Source organism: Acanthisitta chloris, unplaced genomic scaffold (genome assembly GCF_000695815.1).
Source record: "Acanthisitta chloris isolate BGI_N310 unplaced genomic scaffold, ASM69581v1 scaffold9351, whole genome shotgun sequence".
NCBI lineage: Eukaryota > Metazoa > Chordata > Aves > Passeriformes > Acanthisittidae > Acanthisitta > Acanthisitta chloris.
In genome coordinates, this window is record NW_008655458.1 from 109,404 (window position 1) to 128,551 (window position 19,148).

The 19,148-nt window shown below is 42.1% G+C and overlaps 1 protein-coding gene across 1 annotated transcript; it reads right to left on the reverse strand.

The window, feature by feature from the left end:
* Positions 1–9,924: 9,924 nt before the first annotated feature.
* On the reverse strand, positions 9,925–16,218 carry DACT2 (dishevelled-binding antagonist of beta-catenin 2; the record flags this gene model as incomplete). Its single annotated transcript, XM_009083911.1, has 3 exons — positions 9,925–11,723; positions 14,351–14,638; positions 16,086–16,218. Coding segments are annotated over 3 exons (2,220 nt in total), but the record flags the coding sequence as incomplete, so codon positions are not given.
* Between the last annotated feature and the right edge of the window lie 2,930 nt (positions 16,219–19,148).

Consider the following 19,148-nt stretch of genomic DNA (forward strand, 5'->3'; position numbering starts at 1 on the left):
ATCTTAGGCAACAAGGAGAAAATGTGGTTTTTCAGCCTTTTTTGATTTGTAACCTCCTAAAAATTTGGAATGAAAGTTCATACTGTGGTATAGTATAGTTAAGCTTGCTGTCATTAGGCTTACTATTCATAGTTACCTTTCTCTGACCTCCTAGAAGTAGTCTGTACACTATAAATACTGGTTATAAAGCTGTGCTTGTAGGCATACCAGTATTATATCAATTTCAGTGCCTCAGTCACAACAAAGGAGACCTAGGATGAAATATAATCAAAATCACAGAATCTAAATGTAGCATGAAGTGCTACAAAAGCCATTCTACAATCACACTTATTTTATCAGAAGTAATTTGTATGTATGAAACATAAGCCCTCTTTTTGAGAGAGGGAGTAAAAGGGTCAGAAATTTCTAATAGATAGTTACTAGTACATTTCAGATAAAGCAAAATTCAGATGTAAATCGGGTAAGCATACATGAAGCTTTCCTGAACATCTTGGTTTAGAAAAAACATAACCAAATCATTTTAATGAAATTCAGCCCACTCCAAAATCATATTTGATTGAACCATCTTCAAACTCACTTTAATCACACTTATGTGTAATTAAAACAAAAAAAGGGGAATGTTGACAGTACTAATTTTAATCAGCAACATCTCATTCTCAGTACCTCTCCAGTTTTGAGACCTAGTTTCTTTGGAAAGCAGAGTAAGTGACAAGATACAAAGCAGTCCAAAACCCTTTCTGCTTTGATTCCAATGCAGCCAGTGGACATAATTGCATCCACCCATCCACTGAACTTCCTCTTCCCAAATATCTGTGTATACATCTAATGCTATGAAGATGTATGACAAATTTCCATTTCAAGCAATAACTTCATAAATCTCAGTCCTTATGAAGCATAGAGGATTCTATGCCAAGGTGAAATTCTCAGCAGTCAGAGGCCACACTGTAGCTGATAAGCTCCCTGTTTTGCCAGTACTACTACAGTGGAATAGAAATATTGGGAAGACGAGATATTGATTTAGTTACACACAGAAGGATAGTAAAAAACAGTTAGTGAGCACACTTAGTCTAGAATCAGGAAAATCTCCTTCCCTTTGGAAAAAACTTACTTTCCTGTAGCCCTTGCCATAAATTGCATCTGAGATAAGGAATTTGTTTAACTCCAATGATCTCAGCCTAGGAGAATTTGGGTATTCCCTAGCCATTCACTTCTTCCACTTTCTTGCCATTGGTGTGATTCTTGGTGGATTATCTGTGCACGGCCAAGAATTGGACTTGATGATCCTTGTGGTTCCTTTCCAACTCTGAAGATTCTGTGATTCTTTAAGTAGGTTAAAAAGTCATTTCTGCATTGCATTTTTAATATGCAATCAATTGTCATCCTGACTGCAACTGTATCTGCTCTGGCCCTTTTGTGTGTCAAGTCAGATGACTCTGCTAATGAAGAGCATGAAAATGAAATTCTGCTTCTTTTCTTTTGCTTACATTCTAAAGGGAAATTTAAGTAGAAAATGGAGGAAACTGCAAAAGAAGCCATACTACTGGCATTTTCTGCCAAATTCTGTATACCCAGACAGTGGATAAACAGTTTTCATAATTGAACTTCTTGGCTTTAATTAGTGAACGAGCTAACAATCTAAGAAGATTTAGGATTTTATTTGTGTTTTAGCATTGCAGTGGCCCAGACAAAGTCTAAAAGTTTTAAATGTTAAATAGCAAGCTCGTGTTGTTGCTACAGCTTTAGTGGGGTGCAAGTTTCATTTCTGGATTCCTACTTAAGTACACTACTTCTTGTCTAGAGAGTCAATGTATCCATATCATTCAATCTTGCAAATTGTAGAAGAGTTTGGTAGGGTCTTAAATGTAACAACACATTCTGTGAATTAGAACCTTTAGCTTTTTAGAGTCACATTTGGGACGTTAGGAATGAAGAGAAAATATTGCATGTAAATGTAGGAGTGAAGGTTTGCAATAATGCACACTTTTCGGAGCAACTTGCTAGCCTGATGTCTCGGTCTTGGGCTGAAGATTAGACATCCAGAGTGATTTGACAGAGCTTTTGAGCACATCCAGGTGCTCAAGCCTGCTGAAACTAAGATTCTTCATTTGGGGCTTTTAAGTCTATGGTTTGGGTTCAACATTGTCTGGTCAAGCCTGCTTGGCCAATTTATCTGTGGCCTTTCTCCTCTCTTGATTTGTAGTTTTACAGGATCAGCAGACTGCTGATACTCTTTCAACTTGTGTTTTGAAAACCAGAATAATACATGAAATGCCATCACTGTGCAAAGCCCTAACCACTTCCCCTGTTCCATCACTAACACAGATGTGACATGGCAGCAGGATTCTCTGCAGCCAAGCCAGCAAAGCTACTTCCACAGTCTGCAGCCCAATCAAGAATGAAAGCAAGGTCTGATATCCTCCTTATTTTCCATCTGTCATGCCAATCATCCCACTTGCTGACATCTTGAGAACAGCATGAGGTGGATAAATGAATCCATGGGGTAGTGTCCTGGTTACAGCCAGGACAGGGTTAACTTTTGCAGCAGCCAGGAAGGTCACACTAGGACCCTGGGGTTATTCTATGCCACATCATGTGGAGGGTCCTGGGGGGGTGCTGGTTCGGTCAGGCACAGTGTGTGCATTGGGACAGCACCAGGTTCCACATGATGAGCAATCATGTGTGAGTCTTCTGTCTTGTACACTGTTATTAATACAGTTGTCACTGTTCATTTTCTTACTTCGTTGCTGTTTCTTAGTAAACTGTTCTTATCTCAACCCGTGATCCTTACCTTTTGTTCCTCCAATTCCCTCCATCCTGCTGCAGGGGGAGAGGGTAGAGGACTGAGTGAGCAGCGCATGGTCTGGGGGGTTTCAGTGGGAACACTAAATCTGGGAATAGTCCTAAACCACGACAGCCTTATTTGGTGCCCAACGTGGTACACAAAGGGTTGAGATACCAACAGATCTCACCAGAGCGGGTTGGAAATGAATTTGTATAAAAGAGTTTGCTGTATTAGGTCCAGAGCCACTGGTCCCAATGTTGCTTTGTCTGTTCACGCGGTTGTGGTTCCTCACCCTGTATGTATTCCCATATATGCACTATGTGCTCCTTGCGGTGCGCTTTCCCAAAGCAGAGAGGGGGACCAGGATTGTTTTGTTGCTGTACTGTGTGATATCAGCATTTGACATGGTAATATAAAGTGCAGTGAAGGTCATTTGGTCTATGTATTCAGTGTTGCCATTCTGCTCTTACCTCGGGCGCCACCTCTGGGAATTCATTGATAATCGTACCCCCCAGAACAGGGGAGGGCTGGTTTTTCCAGCTTTTCACCCCTATCCTCCCCTTCAGGCTTGTTACAACAGCTCTTGAGAATTTTGAATTTCCTTTGAATGTTAAGGAAAGTGTGATCGTTGGGCTATATCTGCTAGGTCTCCTCAATGTACTCCAAACCATGTTTAAGGTTACAAAAAAACATTTTTAGGAGGGTCATTCAGAGATCTACCCCGAGGGTGGATAGTAATGAGTGGCATGGAATGTGGAGGATATGGAGAGTATTTGGAGTACTTCTGTCCTGGAATGGTTTGGGAGTTCACCCCTGAGCAAATACAGGACCCTGGTAAAGCGGTACAATATTTGAAAGGAAAATGCCCGGGCAGTTCCTCCCACTTGAAGGAACCTCCAGTTCATATTTACAAGCAGTGAGCAACACACACCACGGCCAGGACTAGAGCAGCCCTGCCTTCAGCCAGGTGGAGAAGAGCAAAAACTGGACCTATTGAACTGTGTGGATCCGATGGCCTGGCACATCAGGCCCACAATAATTTAAGACTTTAGTTGATGCCAGCACACAATGCACCCTGATGCCATCATAATATAGTGGGGCAGAATCTGTCTGTGTTTCTGGGGTAACAGAGGTATCCCAATGGTTCACTGTACTGGAAACTGAAGTTAGATTAATTGTGAATGAATGGCAAAAATACCCCATTGTGACTGGCCCAGAGGCCCTGTGCATCCTTGGCATAGATTATCCAAGGAGAGGGTATTTCAAGGACCCAAAAGAGTACCATGGGACTTTTGGGATAGCTGCCATGGAGACAGGAAATTAAGCAACTGAATATCTTGCCTGGTTTCTCAGAGGACCCTTCTGCTGTGGGACTGCTGAAGCTTGAAGAACAACAGGTCCCAATCACTACCACAACAGTGCATGATCAGCAATACTGTACCAGCCAAGACTCTGTGATCCCCATACATCAGACGATCTGTGAACTGGAGAGCCAGGGAGTGGTCAGCAAGACTTGCTCACCCTTTAATAGTCCTATATGGCCAGTGCATAAGTCTAATGGAGAGTGGAGACTGATAGTAGACTATTGAGGCCTGAACAAAGTCATGCCAGCTCTGAGTGCTGCTGTTCTGGACATGCTGGAACTTCAGTATGAATTGGAGTCAAAGGCAGCAAAGTGGTATGCCACAACTGACATTCCTAATGTGCTTTTCTCCATTCCTTTGGCAGCACAGTGCAGGCCACAATTTGCAGACCTGGAGGGGCATCCAGTACTCCTGGAACTGACTCCCCAGGGGTGAAAACACAGCCCCACTATTTGCCATGGACTGATCCAGACTGCACTGGAAAAGGGTGAGGCTCCAGAACACCTGCAGTACATTGATGGCATCATTGTGTGGAGCAACACAGCAGAGGAAGTCTTTGAGAAAGGAGAGAGGGTGATCTAAACCCTTCTGAAAGCTGGTTTTGCCATAAAGCAGAGTGAGGTCAAGGGACCTGCCCAGGAAATTCAGTTTTTAGGAATAAATTGGCAAGATGGATGTTGTCAGATCCTAACAGATATAGTCAACAAAATAACAGCTATGTCCCCGCTGATCAGCAAAAGGGAAACACAAGCTTTCGTAGGCGTAGTTCATTTTTGGAGAATGCATATCCCAGACAACAGTGAGATTGTAAGCCCTCTACCAAGTGACCCAGAAGAAGAATGATTTTAAGTGGGGCCCTGAACAACAACAGCTTTTGAACAAATTAAACAGGAGATGGTTCATGCAGTAGCCCTTGGTCCAGTCTGGACTGGGAAAGATGTGAAAAACGCGCTCTACACTGCAGCTGCGGACAATAGTCCTCCCTGGAGTCTGGCAAAAAGCGCCAGGGGAGACTCGAGGATGACCCTTGGGGTTCTGGAGTTGGGAATACAATGAAGACTCTGCCTAAATCCTGTATTGGTGTCATTGTATGTTTGTATTACTCACAAGCAAGTGGAGTAGGACTCCTTGTTTTCCAGATTAAGGTATGTTCTTCCCTTCACATGGTCATTCTAGCTTCTCATCTTAGGGCAGCTTCCTGAGGAGCATGTTCAGTGAGGAGGACTGAGTTCATGGTTTAGGGAGCAATAGGTACTGTAGTTCTGTGCAGAAGCCAAAGGGTTTGCTGTGATGTGGAGAGCACAGGGGCTGCTAAAGTTAAAAGCTGAGCTACTCTCTTGCACTGAGCACAGCTGGAGTGATCCCTTCAGCCTCAGGAGGGTTGAGGAGGGCTCAAAAGGGGTTGGAAAATGAAAGTCACTGCTATTGTTTCACAATAGCAGTTATAAGGCAGTCCTTCCCTAGAATGCTGTTGTCTTTTTCTCTGTCAACAACAATGGTCACAGGTCCCTTATTTTGCTGCACAGTCCTTTTGAGCAACCTGTATAACAGAGCATTTTGCACTTGGTAGTCTGGAAGGATGCTGAGCTTGGACACTCCCCGACCTTGTAGCCCAGGAGTGATCGGCCCATGCCTTTGGGTTCAAGTGGCCTGTATTTCAAGTGCAGCATCTGAACCCCAGCACTTCCACGTGAGCAGTGGTGGGGTTGGGTTACCATTTGAGCAGGACTGTAAAGAAGCTAGCAAAGGCTGGTGGGGTCGGAACCACCAGAGCCCTACAGTGCCATGCTCAGCCTGCCTGGTCCTGCTGGCAGCAACTCCCCCCCCAAAGAGTTGCCACTCTCACCTGCCTTTCAGCAGCTCCTGGAGCAACTCTTACCTTCAGCTCTCACCCCTTCAGAGATTCAGACCAGGATGGGGAAGCAAACACAAAACAGACTCCAACACAGCCTTAAAATGTCCACTGAGCTCAAGTTCACCAGCATGATAATCATCTGTAGCTGGTTTTGAGACTTATCATCTGATAACTGCCTTTCTTTTGATCAGTGCCCTGCCTGGCCAGAAGTCACTTCAAATGAAGATCTGGTCTAAAGGATGGTGTCTCCAACTAAACACCAGTTCTCTGACTCTATCCCATGGTTTGAATAATGGATGTGGACTTGAAAATCTAAGATTGTGTCAAGGCCAAGAAAGCTGGTAATTATCCAGTTCCATAATTGTTTGAGCAATAAAAGGATTAATGGAGTTTTAAAAATCGTAATTATGATCTATTCTGCAAATTGCTCTTAAAGCTTCCTTAATTCACTTTCTATTCTCTCTTTTTTTCTTTTATTTTCTTTCCTTTGTGGTTTAGGAGCAATTTGCTCCTACACTGAAGTGTAAATGTCTGCCTTTGACAGAAGGAAACTGCTGATCTGGCACACAGATTTCAGCAGTGGGTGATTTTTATTCACTAGAGCTTGGAGTGATGATGACAGATGTTAGCTCCTGCAACAGAGATGCTGCATAAAGCTGCTCTGAAGGAGTCTTCAGATCTAGGCGCTTGTTAATCAAGTCACAGTGAAGGTGCTAAGCTTCTCACTCTCAAAGTGTATCAGGTTTGGTGCTAGACTTCTAATTGAATCACCAACTGACATTTTTTGCATTCTCTTGGACCTTTATAGTACAAGATGCTGCAAGGTAAACATTTTATGGATTCTTTCTGCAAGGGAAAACGAGACAGTGAATATTTCTATTTTGTATGGCCATGAATATGAGTAAAGCTGGGCATCCCTTATTTTCAAGATGAGGCTTCATATGGAGGTGAAAGATGTTTTTATTATGTTTAGTACATACACAAAAAATAGTGCATCAGAGTATTTCTTGATATTTGTTGATTTTAATTACGTTTCAGATCTGTTTGCTTAGGTGGCAGATATTCTGGGGTGCTGTCAGCAGAGCTAGCCCAGTCTCCAATGGACAGAGGTGTCACACTCATACCCAGTGGTTATCAAAATTCTCAAGTGTACATGCCAACAAAATGTACTACAGGATACTGAACCACTATCATATTTTTGGTGCCAGTATACCTAGACTATCTGCCACCCAAGTCTCCTGCCCTACTTTGTACTGTCCTAAGTCTTCCCTCCAGAGCTCTGGTCCCAGTGCAGTTTCTGCTCCAGCAGAGGAGAGTGGTGTTTCCAAAGGGTGGTGCTAGGGATCCAATGTCCTGGAGCATGGAGAATTGGCACCACCTGTTCTGCCCTTGCCAGAAAGTCACAGTTCAGTAGCATCACTGCACATGGTAATGCCTCAACACCTAACAGCAGGTTCTCTGCATTGCTGGGGGTCTCCAGCACCACAGGTTTCCCTTGGATCAAGTATGGGCACATAATCATATTTCTGACAAATCAGCCAAGGCACAGGATGATGTTTGTGCCAACTTTATGCTGGCTTTATGCTGGTTCTGGGAGGACAGACATCTGACCTGGCAGAATGTGTGAGTCGCAGAGGCAGTGATACCTCATCTGGCATAAAACCTGTCAGTACAAAATTAAGTCATCATTTTTCTTTATTTGAATTGGCAGCGTGGGTTCATTCTGGATCAGCACTTTCATCATGTGTCTGGCAACATTTCTGACGGAGTATTAACAGCCCTAAAGCAGGATTTACTGAGTTGTGGGACCACAAACTTATTGTTTGAGCTTACTCTGATAAAAAGGCAGAGAGCTACTGGGTGCTGGTTTTTACCAGGTTTCAGAACACTCCTACCCAGAGCAGTTTTCTACTTAGGAACAATTTCCTCACTCATGAGAAAACACCCTCCAAATTCCTATCTAACCAATAAACCCCACCCCAACACAGAAAATCCATGGATTAAAGGATCATATGTAACTTTTGACATGCTCCCCCAAATGAAACCTTTTGTGCAAATGGGAAAAAGAATCCTTTTGTGGTGTAAAAGTCAACAAAGCATAAATCACTATTTTGTTTGTTCTGTTGCTAGACATGCTGAACAAGAAACCACCACCAGGCCTGTGAAATTCTCCCATTAATCCTACTGCAGCGATTATGTCCAATACTCTTGGAACGATGAAAGAATGTTTAAACATGTTCCACTGACTAAAATATAATACTTTCCTAGTTACAGTAAGGATGATGTTACGTACTAGCTAGAACACTTGAATTAAGTGACTTAACATAACTTCTACTTTTCTCCTCATTTTCCAAAAATTATTTGAAAATAGAGTGGTTTAAAAACACAGTGTAGCTTCCAAACAATAGAAGGCATTGGCTAAAAGTTTAGTTTTTCAGTACTTCTGTTTGCCAATGAATCCTTGGAGTAAACAAGCACTCTTTTACCCAGTTTCTGCAAAGCACTTGCCTTTTGTTTCAGACCCACTACAGGCAGCTGAATGATGTAATGCCTACATCTTCTAGGCCAGGAATGTATTCAGATTGGGTACTGAAACAGGGTAGGAGGATAATACCTGCTCTTTTGTAAATACAGGGTGAACTTCAGCTCAGCTTCCAGATTGCTGTTGCTCAGAGGAAAGAATTAGGACTTCTTGTCTGAACACAAAAAAATTGACTTCTTCAAGTTTAGACACTGATACAAAACTTCACATCAGTGTCCCCAAATGCATTCAAAACACATTATGTATGCATAAATATATGTTTTAAATTAAGAGTGTCTTGTGATAAAATTGCATCAGTTTAAGTGAGTCACTTAAATGCTACTCTGTTCTCAAGAAAAATACTGTTTTCAAATTCTCTCATTTAGAAGCAGATGCTGAAGCAGGTTTCCTGAGACAGAGGCTGAACAGGCCCTGGTTCTGACTGAGCTATAGTGATCCTCTGAAAATATAAAAGAGCCCCTCTGCACAGTGATCATGGAAACAGATCGGTTTCACAGAAAAATGCTCTTCTGCATTCCTGATGTGACATTAGAGATCAGAATAATTTTCTTTAGACATCAAAGTCACACAAGGACAATTTTCAGAAGTACATTAAATAGTATTTATTGAGTTTGCAATTTCAGGGGTAAAGCTATAATCTCAGGCCCAGCTATTCACACGCTATGGCACGGAGCCCTCATGTTCTTCCATCCATTCAACAGGTGAACAATAACATGGAACATCATAAAGAGGGGAGGTTTGAAAAAAACAACCCTATACTCTTAGTTTTGAAAAAAGCAAACAAAATGAAGTCTTGTTTCATTCACAAGTACACTTGCCTTGATTAAATATACTGTTTTTATGGAAGCCAGACATCCTCTTGATGTTTGCGAGAAGGTATGGGATGGTTGATCTAAAAGAAAGTAAAACTATGTAGAACAGAGAGCTTTTCCATATGACCACAGTGACAGCTAGATGGTTAATGCAGACTTCAGACTGCAAAGAATTCCTCACAAGAGGGAAGTACACTTTCTTCTTAGAAAGCCTTTGTGTCTGGGACTGATTCTGTGAGTGCATTATGAGAGCTCAAAGCACCAAGAGTCTGCCTGTAAAATCTTACAGCAGAGGTTGTTTTAATTTTCACCATGGTGACCCTTCTGGATAGTAAAAAAAGGCATCACATAATAAACAGAGCTATTCATATTTACAGGAATAAATGGCAGAAGAGGAAATTACATACAGTGACATTTATGTCCAGGCCATTAACAAGATTCCTTGTGTAGATTCAGGGGTTATTCACAGTTCCTTTAAGCAAGTCCTCTTCTCTGCACATGGGTTCTCTTGGTTTGCAAATGAGAACCAACAGGATGTCTCACTGTGAGAAACACATGCTTGTTCTCCATTAAACCATAGTCATGACCTTCAGAGAGGCAGGTTGGAATCTCCTTATCTTCTTCTTCAGTGCCTTTGAAGCTTTGATGCGACAGATTTTGGGCACTGGGGGAAGAGGCTTGGAAGAGGCCTGGACAGCCCCTGATTGTCTGACTGAACCTTCAGGCCAAATCAGCTCACTTTCATCCCCCTCATCATAGTCCAGGGCAAAGCTGCTACTGTTACTGCTGCCATCTGAGTCACTTTCACTGGACTCACTGTCCGCAAAACGGTTCGTTGTGAAGTCGCTGACCTCTCCTTCGCTGGTCTCTGCGATGGTGGAGTGAAAGAGGGAAGCACACTCTGCAGAGTACTCGGAGTGGTCTGACTCGCTTTTAGCATAATCTCCGTGGCGCTGACTCTTTGAGCGAGTCCTTGTACTGACACTGTGTGGGACACCGGCTCTCCTTCCTGGCTGCCTTGGTGCTCCCAGGCCAAAGCTTTGAGACAGGCCGGCCATGTGGGCCTTGGCAGAGATCTCCACTGTGGACTGCCACTTGCGCTGCTTCTTCTTGTTGGCTGTGTCTACGCAAGGTGCTTCAAGTGAATACAGTGCATTGGCAGAGGCTCCGTAGAGCTCTGGCCTGGAAAGCATAGTGGGGAGTCTGACCTGCACAGGGAACAGACTAGACTCTGAGCATGACCTGCCAGTCACATCACCAGAATATGAAGGTCTCCGCACAAGGCTCTTCCCTTCTTGTGGTCTTTGGGGCTGATTCCACTCAGCAGGCAGCCTGGTGGCTCCATGGGACCCTCTTACCTTCTCCATACAAAAGGCTTGCTTCCCAGGTCGTAGTACCTTTTCACTGTTCCTCCTCTTTATCTTCACTGCCTTTGTTTTGGAGCTGGCAAACTTTACCCGGACTTGGTGGGATTCTGCAGGGACGAACTGAGCATGAACAAACTCAGACCGTGCCACTCGCTCATGACCCCCAATGTTAGGCAATTTGGCATTGCTACACCTTTTAAGAGGCAACTTTCTGGATGGGACAGCTTTAGCATTCCAGCTGTCTGGGCTGGAGTCTTCCTGGCACAGCTGCGAGTAGGACGAACTGTGCTCCACACTGCTATCAGTTCCTTCTGTCAGAGGAGAGCCCCTTGCTGCTGATTTGGCAGGATAACAACTATTCACAGCTGATGGCTCTGTGTCAGACTGAGTGGATGGCTGTTCTTCATTCACACAGCGCATGGTCTCCTGCTGCTTGGCACATTCCCCCTCTGGCACCTCTCTCAACAGCTTCCCTTCAGCTTTGTTACTTTCTAGAGAACTCACTTGTTTTTCCAGCTGGCTACTGCTGCTGTTAATTTTCACTCCACCAGCACCGGGGGTTATAATGAGTCTCTGGTGCATTGCGGCTGGCTGGCTCTTTGTTGAAACCCACTCACTGGCATCAGCCCGATTGTTCCCTTTGCATCTTGTCAGCTGCAGTAATTTATTGATGTAACCCCCTGGCTTGGCCTCAGTGGTTGGCCTAGTCCTAATCAAGCTGGGACCTGTCACACTAGGCATAGGTTTGCTGGGAGGAGCCTGGAAATCTGCTTCTGGGGATGTCCCCACCAGGGAGAAAAGGGGACTTTGTAAAGCCACGGCATGAAGGGGACTTGGGTAAGGATATACGTCAATGCCATTCTTGGAGACCAAGTCATTCTGGAATTTGGGGTCCACGCTGAGCAAGTGCATATCTCTGTCATGGCACAGAGGAAACATAGATTTGGGATCTGTCTCTTTCTGAAATCTAGCATCTGCTGGAATGAGTCTTTCCAAGTCACCTACATGGTGGATGAAAATAAACAACCTAATTAAATCACAGACAATTACATTCAAACTGGCTCATGCTAGAAGTGCAATTTCAGATGGGTGTGCTGGCTTTTCCTAAAATCAGTAGCATGAATAAAGAAAATAATTGCAGTCTTCCAAGGTCACTGAATTACTGGCATGAAGGCTTTTATTCACCTGAGCATAATGGAGATTAGGATGCCTTTAAATGCCAATAATAAAACTCTTGCCTTTGCAGGAAATTTAAACTGTGCTACTGGGATGAAAGTAAACCTGTGCACATATAAAAACTAACAAGACTAACAAGAACCTAACTAATTAGATAAAATGTGAATACAACAACCAGAAAGCCTGAAGCTGAATGTCATGCAAAATTATCCAAGACAACAAATACAGGCTTTATTTTTTCCCATAGGATTTAAGGAGACTCTAGTGTTTCCTAACCTTTTAAATGCTGGAAGCTGTAGTTTTTTGTTCTTTTGCATTTTGTGTTATTGAGGCATTAGTGCATAGAAGCACTCAATGCACACAAGAGAGCTATTAAGATTCATGTGTCTCACAGATGAGAGAGTGACGTGATTCTACTTTTCATTAACCCCAAATCCAATGAAACCTCCTAACCGGATCTCCAATTTTATTTGATAACAATATTACTAGTCTCATACCCTTCTCAACTAAGTAACTTCTTAGAGTATTTAATTCCAGAAAGAAATATTCTGAGGTTCTATTAGAAGACAGAAAATCAGGAATACCATAATTCTATGTGCGGGTTTTTAGGGCCGTAGAAGAATGAACTAAAGAACCTTTGCTTTGACAGAGGAAAAAATATAAAGGTAGCTACTCAGGACAGATAGGAAGCACAGTCCCTGAAGATGGCATTTATGGCCACCAGTTCAGATCTCTTCAATTCTGGAGTACTTTCAAGGTTGCTGTAAGTTACTCTTGACTGCTGCACCTTCCTCTCAGAAGCATCTCCTGTGCACAGAGAGGAGAGGCTGTGTTCTTCTGTGAAGAATGGCTATTGTAACCAGACATGCCATCCAATGGCACTAGGGTGTTGTGTTACCTCTGGGACCAAGAATACTGGAACCAATTAGGTTGGAATTCTCTGTACAATGCTCTTTAGTGCAAACAAATCCTCAGCTAACAAATTTCCTGGGTCCTTCATGCTACCATGAAGCCCAACCATCAAATTCAACCACATAATTTACAAACAGTGACTATTTCTGTCCTGTGATAGGAAGCTTTTGAAAGACTCCAAAATTTGGGGTTGTCTGCAGTGTCCTACCTAAGGCACTTACAGACCTCCTACAGCAAAGGTTAGGATGATGATTTCTCAAACAATTTAATTTCATAATTAAAAGTCTTTAGGAAATTGTTGGCAATGTGTAATGGTGCTCTCTTGAGCAAACAAACCAGGTAGGTGTCAAAACAATGCTGTGCTTGTGGTGTCTTAGAAAGCTTTCTGCATGCCACTGAAAAGTTAACTGGTTTGTACCTGCAGTTACCTGTGGGGACAAGCTAAGGATAGGAAAAGAGAAATTTCTTCCCCTCTCCAAATGATGCTTTTCTGAAGTAACATCTTGCATTACTTCCTGCAATGTGGTCAACATTGTAAGAACTGTTTCTTCAAGACTACAACCACTACTACTCCCCTCACACTGTTCAGCCTTTCTCACACTGAAGGAAGGAAGAGGTTGTAGCCAGGAAGAAGGAAAAAGGAAAGAGGGCTGAAGTAAGCCTGTAGCCTCTCTTCCACACCCCTACTCAGTATCAGCTGTCCCTTTTTTTGCTAGTCTATCTCCATATGCAAAAAAACAAAAAGCCCCTAGGGTGTCAGCAAAATGTTGCAAGGCAGGAAAGTTTCTGATAAAGCAAAAAGTCTGTAATCTGAACATGGAAGCCATGGATTGTTGAGCTCAGTTTCATCCCCAGCCTCTGATATGCCTTGAAAGGACTTTGCTTTTATGCTATAATTTACCACCATCTCTTCAGGTGTTTCTGCACACATAGGTATAGAATAGGTGGTCTTTCTTTCTGTTCCAAGCAAGCCAGAGGTGAGTTAGATCAGGTCAAGTAGCTGTGGGAATGATTCCAAAATGACACAGTACTTGAAATTATGTTCCCTATGGTTTCCTTGTTTCAATAATGGAAGTGTCACACATCTGGTTGGATCACCACATGAATTGCACTAAAGCAAGATTGATTTGAGGCCATGGAAGAACCCATAATAAGAAGTAATACAATGTCACTTCACAGATGGGTAAACAAGATATTTGAAATATTAATGGGCTTGTCAATTTTGTCTAAAGTATGATGCAAATTCATGGTTAATCTACTATTTTTCCATTTCTAAATACATAGGTAATTGTTATTGTTTCATCTGCATACTTGTTATTGTTTCATCCTGGATTTGTTATTGTTTAAAAGTATCTGAGTATGGAGTCATGAGAAAGTTGGACAGTAAACAGTTTGGCTCTGTGGTTTTGATCAATTATCACTTTGTGTATTGAAAATGAGTGCTATATATTGATTACACATTGACATACTAGGTCCTAAAAGTTATAACCAGGACTCTGCCCTTCTCTTGAACGAAGTATCCAGTTCTGCCATCAATTACCTGTGGAAACTGGCCTTGGTCTGGCCCTGGCAGGAGTCCCGGAAACATCTGTGCTAGCTGTAATCCGACATCCATCGCTGACATAGGGTTCCTGCTGTTGGAAGCTGGTGGTGTGCACTGTAGTTTCATCTGCAGACTTGGGTCGGTAATCAAACACACTGAGCCTTGCTTTAGTGTGTTGAGAGCCGGGTAAGAGACTGGTGTGGGAGGAGGAGATGGACTCACTGTACACAGAGGTACAAGAATTGGAGAGTGAGCAAGAACCACCGTCGCTCAGGTCATAGAAGCCTGCAGAGTTAAAATAAATAGGATGGTATTTCATATTTACAGTAACTAAAGATGCCCTGTAGAATAAAAATGCAGAGGATAAAATAAATCTTCATTTGCCATGTGCCACAAGCCTGAATTTATGATCATTTATTTGGGTAACATTAGCAGAGGTATATTCTCATTCAACCACCTTTTATTGGGCTTCTGCATATTTACTTAGGCCCTGAGCCAGCTTGGCATGCACACGCATGCTTAGTTCTGAGTGTGGGACGGGGTGAAGTGCAGCACCATCACACCCAGTTCTTCACTGGAGAATGTCTTTGGGGACTATTATGCAACTGGTGTAAAATAGGGCCTTCTTACACTGTTGTAACTTGTGCTAGGTGCATACAAGCACAGTTTGGATGGGAAAATAGAGCAAAACTGGCTTGTGATCAGAGCTGCCAAGTATATGATAGCTGGAATGTCTAAGGGCAGAGAATGGAGGCTATCTTCTCCCTTCAGGTCTTCAGATCCTTGCCAATTAAATATGGAACTATTAAAAAAGGCCCTGTCTAAATTCAAGATAGGAATTTTTATTCTTCTTCTCTGTAACAGAAAATGAAGCTGTTTCTTTTGAACTGTATGTACCTAAGCACAACTCCTGAACACACAACAGAAACTTGCACTTTTTATACCCACTCTACATACCAGTCTGCAAATTTGTATGCTGCATATAAAAAAAAATAAAATCTTTCCCTGTCTCACTGAAGACTCGAGGGTGTTCAAAATTCTCTTTAAAAAGAACTACTCTCATTGTCTCAGACTAGATAACAAAAACCGGTTTTAACAGACACCCTAGCAATAAAAGTCTGCAGTACAGCCCTCTCTGTGAATCAGACCAGAAACCTGATACCCAGTATCTTTCTGTCTCTGAGAGCTTTACTTAGCAAACCCTTGAGGTGTTTTTTCTCAGTGTCTTTTAATAGAGCTGTTTTGTCTCTATATAAGTGATCAAACATTCATTTGGCCACAGTACTGCAGTAGTAGTGATCTTCAAAGCACTAGTGAGGTTCAGAACCCTTCCTGGATTCAAGCAGAGCATTGATGTGGATGTTGGTCTCCTTCACTTGTATTAAGTACTCTAGCCACTTTGCCAACAGACACTCTATGCTGGACAACATAATTAATTAATAAACATCTCCTCCTCCTTCCATATGTGGCTACAAGGTTCATTTTTAAAATTGGAAAAAAAAATCCAGAAAAAAGTACTGTTTAAGTGAATGAGCACTTTCCAACAAAATCAACTTTGCAGAAAAATTCCTACCAGCTCTGTGAGCATGCCCTGTGCCAGAGGACTACTCTCCACCTCAGCCATGGGGCACTGTTTCTGACCAAACAACACTGAGAGTTTTGCTTAGCAGTTGACACTGTTCAGTTCTCCTAGCAGCACACCCCTGAGAATAAACAGCCAAGTGCACATTACCTGAGCTGGGCCGGCTGTCACTATCCAAGTATTCACTGGAGGTCTTACTGACATCCAATTTCAGTTCACTTATTCGCTGGTCTAGCTGATCCAGGTGGCTTTTCAAGCCGACATCCTGTCTTCTCAAACGAGACTAAATCACAGGTCGAGGGAAGAAGGAGGAAATTAAGAATAATCACAGTTAGAATCTCAGCAGCAATGCATGAACTTAGGCCACCTGTGCCAGCCACATTCTGCTCTCATGAAGTGTTCAGCTTAGCTAGTGACTGTTACAATTGGCTCTCTGTAATGAAACTGACATAATGCACAAGGACAAAATATTTTGTTTCTCAGTATATATTGTCTTCTGCCCAGCTGAACATGTCCTCAAAACTCTTCACACTCAAGATACTTATTTTAACCTCTGGGTTTTTTATTACACCTATGACAGGAACTCTATCTCTAAAGAGGACAGCAATCTTTTAACTAATTAACATATTCTTACATGCACTGCACTTTGCCATACACAGCCTCTGAGCAGAGGAGGAGATAAATGTCATGGACTGATTGCCTGCATGAACTCTAAGATGCTGCCTGATGAAAGGAAACCGCTGTATGTAGAGGTATCTTATTGCTACACAAACTAAAGGCAGCATACCCACTTGGCTTTGATGACATCTTCACAGCTGAAAGGCTACACTGCATGAATTGTGACATCTACTTTGCTGCAAGTTTTCCTTGCATGTCGTGTGGCTAGATATTTCCCCACATCTTATGCAAGAAGAAGGTAGCATTTGAATACTGCTGTGAAAATTACTGTATTTAAAATAAATGGTGTCTCAATCTTGCGAATAATCCTTCAGAAGCCAAAAACAAGATCTGTTGCCTACTGCAATCACTGACCAGGCTGATCTGAGGTAACAGCTCCCGCAGTTGCTCCCCCAGTATTTATGCCGTCAGCTTGGCAAGGCAGATGGCCAGGCGTAAGGTACCAGCCAAAGAACCACAGTTGGTTTCTGTCACAAACTTCTCACATAGCACTTGGCAAATTATCTAAAGCCTAGTCACTATTTAGGCAGTTTCTAATTATATCACGCCTCACCATCCCTCCTGCAGTACTTTACAGAAAGGTGGTCTCTTAAAGTTGGTTGTAAAGCTGTGCTCAAAGCTCTTGAAAGGATGGGTTTCTACTCAGTAATGGTAAGAAAAACACGATTAAGATTATTCATGTGTGGCAGTTCTAGCAGCATTTCTAACCTCAAATATGGGGAAAAAAAGAAACATCTAGGTCCCTTGAACTAATGAAAGTATCTGCAAAATTAAAGGACTTGCAGAAAATCGCAATCACTCCACTTGCCTTTTGTACAGATTATTCAGCTTTTAATATTTGCATTTTTAGGTTTCTCCATAGCTATAAATACTAAAAAGCAAAGAAAGCCAAGATCCTAAGGTAATCAGTAAGTAATCAGAAACTGTGATGCAAGGAAAAGAGAAAAAAGACAGATGTCCTGAGTTTCACAAGACAACTGTTAGGGCTGGTGATGCTGCTGAGGTATTTCTAGCATGCTTTTATGGAAAACTGGAAGAACATATAAAACACAAGAAATAGAGCCCCTTTTTGTTAGTGTCACATGTCTAGAAATGTTTAAGCTCAAGAGGTTCATTACTGCTTCCTAGGAAAACCCATGGTGATCTTCCCTCTTCTTGTTTCATATAAACAAAAAGGAAGGGAAGAACTGGATAATAAAGGAGATTTTCTACCTCATCTGAATGATGAATGTATGACATCCTCAGTACTTCTTTATTTCATGGTAAAAAAGCAAAACCATGCATTGCCTCCTTCAATCCCACCTACTCAGGAAATCACCAAGTCTTGTTTTCATGGCTGGAATTAATTGCTTAATGATTAATGTTTTGCCAGCCAATCCCTCAGTCTGTGGTTTCTGATTAATGACAGAGAGGCCACAAGGCTCTCAGGTATTCAAACATTATTTATTATACCTCCAGGTTCTGTCTGTGCTTTCACAGCATTTTAACCAACACACATGATTTACATCATTGTTTTTAACCCTTTTATGGGGGTCTCACACCATTGGGTTTTCATGTTTCCAGCAAACTCTGCAGCTTTGATCTTTCCGTTAACTACTTCTGCACTCCAAGACGAGAAGCATTCCTCAGACCATTTGGATAGGATGACTTTTCCGGTGTGTTTGTTAGAGGCTCTTATTGCTCCAATACCCATCCTAAGCAGCACTCGAAACAATGAACCTTAAACATGGTCTTTGTCAATTCACAACATGAATTTTACATGTGACTAAACCTTGAAGGTTTGCTCAGGGCAATGCAGCTGTGAAGACTTCTGTACACTGCACAGTGTGGGACCAAACCTTCCAAATCAACTTGCACTATCAATGGCCTACAGTTTTGGGGGGCCAAATCTGAGATTTCATCATAGCACTCATTTTTCAGAAGGAAGAACACTCTCTGAAAAGCAGGTTTCTTTAAATCAACACAAGCTGGCACCCCAAATTAAGGCAGCAAAACCCACTGGTCATACTTGACTATTCTTCTCAACTATTAATCTCTTCAGTCAAATGGAGTGGGGGTTGACATTTATTGGTTGTAGATAAGCATCTGATAATTCTATTAATCTCACTGTATTTTGGAATGCACAAAAAGGAGCATTCTTATCTAGTTTTGCTCATCTAAAAGTTAGTGACCCTCGGATATTTTTGTAACTGATGGTGCAATGGACTCAGTTTCAGAGGAAAATTAGTATCATGTATCCCAGACCCTTATTCCTGCCAGAAACACTTTTCTCTCAGTTGACAAAACTTGAAGTTAGTTTAATATTTAAAAAACCAAAACAAAACCTGCTTTAAAAGATGTTTTATTCTACTTAAAATTACCTAAAGGAGGAAAAAATATTATGTGTAAAATGCAGGGTACCAAGTGTTTGTTTTTTTTCTTTTCAGTATAATGTGTCCCTTCTCACATTTTTCTGGCATCATAAACCACCTGAAAGCTTGCAAAATACAATCATCTGAAACAAATCAAATAAAAGAAAGTTTATAAATATAACTT